The sequence below is a fragment of the Anastrepha obliqua genome, chromosome 2 (genome assembly GCF_027943255.1).
Source record: "Anastrepha obliqua isolate idAnaObli1 chromosome 2, idAnaObli1_1.0, whole genome shotgun sequence".
Lineage (NCBI taxonomy): Eukaryota > Metazoa > Arthropoda > Insecta > Diptera > Tephritidae > Anastrepha > Anastrepha obliqua.
This window is the reverse complement of record NC_072893.1, coordinates 87,802,871-87,811,742: the sequence shown is the minus strand read 5'-3', so window position 1 is coordinate 87,811,742 and position 8,872 is coordinate 87,802,871. Positions and strand designations below refer to the sequence as shown.

General features: G+C 42.6%; 1 protein-coding gene across 1 annotated transcript in view; it reads left to right on the top strand.

The window, feature by feature from the left end:
• Nucleotides 1-903: 903 nt before the first annotated feature.
• LOC129239600 (serine/threonine-protein kinase Smg1) overlaps nucleotides 904-8,872 on the top strand; it is a 32,600-nt gene continuing 24,631 nt past the window's right edge. Inside the window, exons 1-4 of the mRNA XM_054875221.1 lie at nucleotides 904-1,172; nucleotides 1,263-1,707; nucleotides 1,768-4,135; nucleotides 4,220-7,873. Coding sequence (XP_054731196.1) covers nucleotides 1,133-1,172; nucleotides 1,263-1,707; nucleotides 1,768-4,135; nucleotides 4,220-7,873 — 6,507 coding nt within the window. The 5' untranslated portion in view covers nucleotides 904-1,132. The remainder of the gene's footprint in view (nucleotides 1,173-1,262; nucleotides 1,708-1,767; nucleotides 4,136-4,219; nucleotides 7,874-8,872) is intronic.

The window sequence follows — 8,872 nt, the reverse complement described above, 5'->3', positions numbered from 1 at the left end:
AATTAGCTGTTACGGCACCATAAACACCATTCACAATTTCAGCGGCTTGGATTGCATTTTTGGCTTTATCAAAGAAAAACTGTAAAATGTACCGAATTTTCTCTTTGGTGAACCTCCATTGTTAACACCATATAACTCACAACTGAATGAAACAAAGAACAAACAGCAAAATGTTTTTTTTAGTGTGAAATGTTACCTTGCGAGAGAAACCATCATAACGGGAAATTTGCTTGACAGATTTGCTGTGCTTTATTTATTACGTAAATAGTTTCATATTAAATTGTATGCATCGTTTATATTTTTGTATCAAAAGTTAAAATATCGATACTTTATTTGCGGTACCAAGGCAAATGTTAGTATCGATACTCATCTTCTGATACCTGTTTTAATACTGATATCGATACTCGTTTGGTATCGCATAATAAATAATGATACTTATGCTAAGTTCCCATGACACGTAATTCGCTATCCGATTTGCAATTCCCTCTAACATTCATAATTCGCTTCCCAAACACCTCTAGCCATACATAATTCAATTCGCAATACAACATTTTGAAAGAAAATTACATCATTTACTTCAGGTAAAATTTATCTTGCGTATTATGAGCACATAAATATTTTATTATATTGAATACATAATTTTTGGAACTGTTGTGTTTTTTTACTCTATTATCTTATGAAATACGCAATATTTTCATCAAGTGAATGGTTATTTTTTCGTAATGACATTTTGTTCGGTAAAAACACAAACACTTTTAATTTACTTGTTTTCTCCATCACCAATATTCACAGCAAATAAAAGAATACGAACAAGAAGGAGAGGTGTCAAAGTAAATTACGAATGTCCCGTGGAAATGGGTGCCGTGGGAACATAGCATAAACAGAGTTTGAATCGAATGGCCGAGTTGTATGCCAAATTGATCAGTGTGTGCCTAGCTTTAGGAATTATTACTTATGTGAACACAATTTCTAATAAGCCTTCATATTGGACGCATTCTCCACACTTTGATTACACCACTGAAAGTTTCGCATTTGTTGTTTTCGTGGCTTTTGCACACTGCTGTGTAATTTCCGTGAAATCAATTTGAGTAATTTGTTGTTAACTGTTAATATCAAATACACTTTTGACCGTATGAGTGATGAACGTAGAATTCAGGATGGAAAATTGGGCGGTAAATAAAATGATCGAATACATTTCAGTTGTGTACATGTGCTGAAGTTCCGACGTCTTGCCCCGCTTCATGCCATCGTATTCGGTTAAGGTTCAGCCAACAACGTGCGAATACAATCGCAACATAATTATTTGTCAATGGTGGAAAAGATGTCGTCTACAAAGATGCCATCACTTATTGGTTCACATATCTTCGGAGAAGATATGAAAATTTCCAAATTGCTGCGTCGCCTGCAATCGGAAAGCAATGGGGCCACTGCTGCGTTGGATCTTTGCAACAAGTTGGAAATAGCTGTGCGTGCGCAAGCAAATGCGGCATACATTTGTCGCTCTTTTGATTTATTGATGGACAACATGATAACTGTGCTGAAGCAATGTCCGGAAGATTGCTTGGAAAAGGCCAGCACAGTGATGGGTCTAATGGGCTACATAAATCGCAAAGATTTTCCAGTCTATAAAAATTATATTATGAAAACTTATCAGGCGTATAAATCGTTAAGGAAATATGTAATGCTGGCGCTGAAGACCACTTTCAGGTAAAGTAGATAATACTTTGCATTTACATTAAACTTTAATGCACAAACGTTTTACCGTAGCTGTGATGCTGTAAATTTGGACTTGACTGTATACAGCGAACGCTTATTGACCGTACTGAAGGACTACTTGGAAAATGCTGAAATTGCTAACAACTTTATAGCTGTGAGCGAAGCAATTGTGGCGTTTTCTAAAAATTATAAAAGAGCTTTTGAAGTACATTTCACGGACATAGTGGATATTATAGTTGGCTGGCATTTGGAAGCAGAGCAACCGGCTAATCTTAAACTTCACTGTTCTGTTGCTTTGCAACAGTTTGCGCAGTATTTCCTAAAAGAATTGGATTTCACCTTTGGCTTGCTAGGCCAATTTCTTGAAGATATCGTTGCATTGGGCGATGAAATATCACATGCCCCTTCACCCACTGCATCTTTAACGGACGAAGGAGGCACACAGGCGAGCCAGAGTAAAGTAGAAGTGCGTCTTGGTTGCTTTATTGGCGCGTTCAACTCTATACTAAAATCGCTGTCGAACCGTGTCGAATTTGTCGGCATAATTGTGGGACAAAATATTGTAAATGAAGCAGCAATGACAATCTCAAAAACGACTGAGCAAACATTGATGGTAACGTTGGTTAGTGAAGATACCATCCTAAATATCAATGACTTTTTTTGCCTACTTTTCTCTAACAACCACAATATAATAAATCTGGTAAATATCGAGGAGTTAATAGTACTGCAGTTGAAACAACTTCATCACTTCAGCGATTTACAAAAGCTTAGTTTGCTTTATTTGATACTTTGCGTTTTTAGGCAGTTAGGCACAAAACTGCCTCTATCAATGGTCACTTTGGTGTTCGAGACTACACATAATCCACTTGCCATCATTAAATTTACCAACAACACTAAGCTACGTCGCATGTTTCTGAAAGTCTACCATGAAATTTTGATGATAAAAAATGTGCCATTACTACAGGAAATTTATCGCCACATAACTGCCGATATGTTTAACGCAAGAGCGATATTGGAAAGGTATGGCGGTGGAGTTACAGGTTGTTTCAGTGATGTTTTACAAGCGGAGTCCACTCTAAATTTCTATTTGACTGCATTGTCTGCGCTGGCCACGCAAACGTCTTCTATTATCAGTATGTATGCACTCTACCCATCGATATTGGAATTATTGATTACAAATTGCAAAGCAGGCGATATGTGCTTGTGGCAATATCATCCCACTCTACACAATGCGTTGCTTAATGTGCTTGTCGTTCATTGCCAGAAGAATCACAACTTCCGACCGACTTCGCGTCTTCTCACTGAACCTCTGTTTGCATCGAAACACGCGCTAGACGAAAATAACTCACCAACATCGGAGAACTTCAGTTTGATTTTGCAATTTTTAGCAGGTATTTTAGGCGCTGCAAATGATTTAACTGTTGCTAACCTTAATTTACTGCTTGACTGGGTCAGATGCATACTCGCAGAGTGCCATGAGTATGCCGCTGTGCTGGAACAACACACAAACTTTCTAAATATTTGTAAGCTTATCAGCCAATCGGCTTTTATGTCGCCGCTAAAATGTGCCAAATGCATAGAAATTGTACTCGACTATGACACAATAAATATAGAAGTTTTGGAGAGCTTCCGTGATGTTTCTATCGTTATGCTTGATTCAAGCGACGCATACGCACGACGCGCTTATACCACTATTCTTGGAAAATTGCCGCTCTCAACTTGCCTTACGTCTGCGCAACTAGTCAACGACATAAGTGTGCGCAAGTCACAGCTTACTGATCTAATGCAATGGTATCGTTCAACTGTTTACTACGCGCCACTGCGTAACAAATATTTCAAACCCTTTCTAGAGCGTCTGGAAAGTGACACAACATGTGGTGAATATGAGCCGCTCTGCCAATATGCCATCGAAGTGTTTTCGAAATGTTGGTTGGCGCGTTGTCGTGAAAACTCAACAGCTTATGAAGTAGCAGCCCGGCGGAGTTGCCGTGCGCTCGCTTTATGGCTGGAATATGAAGCGGCGCGGCAATGTGTGCGCAATAAGTTGCGCACCAAAATCGGAAAGCCACAGGAGACTTTCCTCGCCATCGAAGCGGTCATTTCCAAGTATGCGCGTATTTTGTCTACCAAGAGTGGAATTGCGAGCGCTTGCAATGTGCGCAGAGTAACATTACCTCACTTGATGTCTCTACAACGTAATACGCGTTTGCTGCTTGGCTTTATCGACAGTTTAGAGAAACATATTTATAATGCGGCCGAAGGAACCGCGTTTGCTATACCATCGCTGGAGAAGCCGGTGAAGACATTCTTTCGCATAAACGCGCACACTTGCAATGAGTGGTTGAATCGCATTAGGCCGAGCGTGAATATGATCGCAATGCACAGCATGATGCCAGAGCTAGTCATTTGCAACTCGGAGGTAAGTGGGAGGCAGAGCATCTATCAAATATACACATTTGCAATTTTTTGTTCTTACAATTTTTTCATTCTGTACTCTTTGTAGGCTATTCTTCGCATGAATAAACTGAGTGACGTGCAGCTAGACCACATCATTATAACATTTGTCTGGGCCCTGCTGTGCTGCGACGAGCCGTATACGTTGCAAGGCCTGCACATTTGGCTTAAGTCGCATCACCCAAAAGCCGCTAAGCGTTGCGTGTGGATACTGTATAGCGCTGAACAGGCAGCTGGGCATAAAGAACAAGCTGCAGATAACTACGAAGCTTTTCTTGCAGAGCACGAGTCTAGCTTAGATACGCGCACCAAAGATTTTGTCGTTGATCAATTAATGTATTGTCTGCACTACACTAGCCAGTGGGCGCGTTGTGGTAGGGTGCATGCGCGTTATAAAAAGGGTGAAAAGCCAGAAGGTTTCTACTTCGAATTGGCGGAGGCACTCGTGAATGACTACGAAAGTGAGGCCAGGCGTAGTGAGGCGTTACAAAATGCTATCATGGATTTATCTTACTGGTCGCAAAACAGCAGTGATGTTGGTAAAATAGCGCAAGCGCCAGATACATTTTCTTATGACTATATCAGTCAACAATTGCAAGATGCTTGCATCACACATGCGTTGAGGTGGGACGCTATGTCAGCGCCTCCGGTCAGCGAGGAAGTGCAAGAATGTATACGCAGTGGGGTGCAAGAGTTGCCCTATCACAACAATGGCCGCGTCGGTGAGCAGCGCAATGCGTTGAGCGATGTTCTCATTCTTAATCATGTGGTACAAAGGTTGTCATCTACGCAGCACATGAGTGCTGACAAAATAAACGACATGTGTGGCTCAAACGATACTGAGAAGTCGACATTTTTGTTAAAATCTCTGTTGTGGACACTATTGTTCGAGCAGCGAATCTCATCTTCATCTGCTGTTGCAACGCGTCATCATTCTCTCTACTTGGATATATCGAATAGTGCACGACGTGAGGGTAACTCTGGCTTTTGTCGCTTGATGCTGCAGCGCTTCTTCCGGCTAAGAGGATTCACAGAATCGCTGTCGGAAGTGGCTCGACAGTTGCGTGAGAATGAGTACATTGTAAATGTTCATGACACAGATTTGATTCGTGGATTTAGCGAATTGGCCAAGTGCTCTTATATTAGTTCGGCCAATCAAATGAACGCAATTAGTCTGGGAGCTGCATACTGCACCCAAATCATACAACAAGTACAGGAGCAACCACTCGCGACATATCCACCCAGCAGCGCGGATATGCTACTCACATTGGCCGACTGGTTGTCGCCGCGTGTTGGTGCTAACTCAACTTGTTATATCGTTAGTCCACCAAGTGTGCCAAACAACAACGTCAGCGCGGCTCTGGCCCTGACGGAAATGCAAACATTATTACAGTATCTACCCGATGTGTCGGTACACTTATTGAAAGAGTGCGGCGACGAAGCGATTAATACGCTGATACCACCGGCGGAGAAGGCTATAGGCAAGTTGATCAATGCAAGCATATGCCAGCAGAGAAACTCGTGTGAAGCTTGGTTCGCCTATGGCAATTGGTGTTATCGCTGGGGTAAGCGTCTGATGGATGCAAAGAGTACGAATGAAATGAAAAGCGGACTATCACAGCGTGATATGCAAGCCATACGCGAAGTGTTGGGCGGCAATGCCAGTGATGAAGAGATCAACCAAGTGGTGAACGTACTGAATGGCCAGCAGCTAAACAGTATTGATGCGGAAGAGGATATCGAAAAGAGCGAACTCAGCTCTAGTGAACTAATTGAGTGCGCGCTGCGTCGTGTTGACGTATTGGCGTTTAGACCGTCGGAACAAATAGCGAGCATAATAAAAATATGGCAACAAGCACATCGTAGCGTCTACGTCTACTACGAAATGGCAACGAAAGCATACTTCAACTACTTAACAATCGGAAACACGCAGTCGGAGGTAAAGAACGCGCCTAGCGATTGTACTCCTGTCACTGTTACATTGCGCCTGCTGCGACTAATTGTTAAATATGCTGCTGGGCTACAGGAGGTACTCGAAGATGGCTTGCGTAACACACCACTGCGACCCTGGAAGGTCATCATACCCCAGCTTTTCAGCCGCCTCAATCATCATGAACCATACGTACGCAAAAGTGTGTCGGATCTACTTTGCCGCTTGGCACAGGACCGACCTCATTTAGTAATTTTCCCTGCTGTGGTAGGTGCACATCAGGAATCAAAAGAGTCAACCCCGGTGTTGGGAAATACGGCCAAAGATAACATCACTGCCAACAACAAAGAGAAGTGCAGCACACCTCTTTCGAACTGTTTCCGCTCATTGCTTCAAACGCTGTCACAGCAAGCGCCGGACACTGTCGCTCATGTGCAGCTACTTGTGAAAGAATTGAAGCGTGTGACCCTGCTTTGGGAGGAATATTGGGTGCACTCGCTCTCGCAAGTGTACAGCGAATATGCGGCACTTTTTAACGCGCTGGAAGCCGAGCTGAAGAAAACTGGCGGTACAGCGACGGAAAAAATATTCTCGAAGTATTCTATACTTATGAATCACTTGGTTTACGATATGCAACGTTTTGCCAAGGTCACTGCTACATCGGCTGACACTAACTACGAACGTAATTTCCAAGAGCGCTACAGTGCATTAATCGCCAGCACAATAAATGAGCTGAATCAGCCTTTTAACATTGCCAAGCCGTTCGAGGGCTGGATGCGCATCAAGCAATTGTACAGCGTTTTTCAGCAACGCTCACTGCGAGGTTATGCGTCCACTCTGAAAATCGCCGACCTCAGTCCAGTGCTGGAGAATATGCGTAACACGGCCATATCTATGCCAGGCGTCGACACATATGCCAAGGATCCGGTCTATATACGATCTGTAGACAGCACGGTGCATATTTTACCCACCAAAACCAAGCCTAAGAAGTTGGCTTTCTATGGCAGTGACGGACGCAAATACACCTATTTATTTAAAGGCCTTGAAGATTTGCATCTGGATGAGCGCATAATGCAGTTTCTCTCCATTTCCAACTCCATGATGGCGCGCGCTAATATAGGCGTCGACTCGTTACAACGAGCGCGTGCCTTCAAAGCGCACCACTATTCCGTCATTCCGTTGGGTTCACAGTCTGGACTGATCAGTTGGGTTGATGGGGTCACACCGCTCTTTGGCATCTACAAGAAATGGCAACAGCGCGACGCCGCCATAAAACAGCAACAAAAGGAACGTCAAACACCGCAACAAGGTGGCGGACAACAAACAGAAGTAGCGCCCGCTGCTACGCGTCCCTCTGAGCTTTTCTATAGCAAACTGACACCTTTGCTGGCTGAGCAGAGTATGAAAATCACGGACCCACGGAAGCAGTGGCCACTTGCAACATTACGCCGTGTGCTGGAAGAGCTGATTAAAGAGACCCCAAGAGATTTGCTCGCCAAGGAGTTATGGTGCTTTGCGAATACGGCAACCGATTGGCGAAACTCGGTGCGTAATTATAGCTTATCAATGTGTGTGATGTCCGTTATCGGCTACGTAATCGGACTGGGCGATCGACACTTGGACAATGTGCTAATTAACTTGACATCGGGCGAAATTGTGCATATCGATTATAATGTGTGTTTTGAGAAGGGCAAGACGCTGCGCGTACCCGAGAAAGTGCCATTCCGTTTGACACCCAACTTAGAGGAGGCATTGGGCATAACTGGCATAGAGGTGAGTAGAAATGAAATTTATTATATTGAAAATAGAGAAAAGAGGGAAATACTTCAATTTGGAACAAAAACAAGTGCGACTAATACATAAACTTTATAAATTCATATTGAGCTGGGAATTTATAGTTTTTAGATCGGGTTATCTGATTATGACGGGATATAAATTATTATTTTCGATAAAAAAGTGTGCGTGATATCCACACCCGTTCCCTGTTGTTTTTCGTTTTAACTATGAACGTTATTTTTGGCTTATATTTTGTCAGTATGGTAAAAGTTTTGTTGTTACGAAGGTCGTTTGAAAAGTCCATGCAAAAACAAAAACTACTTAATTGGAACCCTATTTCCATTAATTTTGCTACCACAACTGCCGAAGCGCCAGCTGGTGCGTTGTCGTGATGGAAAAGGAAAATCACTCGACTTCCTCGATTCAGTCGAATGCCAAACACAAAGAAATATACCGATCTGGCTGAAAGTTGCTTGTGCCCTGTTTGTTTGTGACAAAGCCGAACTTATCGTTGCTTGAAGCTGAAGCAGTTTTAAGGAAAAGTGGTGTTAATATATTCAAATACACAATCTGAGGGCGTGTAGGTGCAGAAGATCTAAAATTTCGGAGCACACTAAAAAACCGCTGCTCTCATTATCATACATTGCAAAAGATTTGCTTAGGTTACATCGGCTTGAATGGGCAAATTCAGATCGGAATAAGGCAAAAGTAATATTCTTCTTTTTGAGCGAATAGTTACATACGTTGGACCTGGTGTACTGCTGATAATCAACAACTTCAACGAAATGTTAAGCACCCAGTTAAGGTTCATGTTTAAGGCTGCTTCTGCGAAAAAAGATTTGGTCGTGCATTTGTGTGTACTGCCAATTTGAATGCAGTTTCGATGAATAAAATTGACCAAAAAGCATTCTTACCGTTAGCTGCGAAAATGTTTGAAAGAACTAACCAAACTTGTATTGCACAAGAAGACAACGATTCCAAGCATCGAAGCCGAAT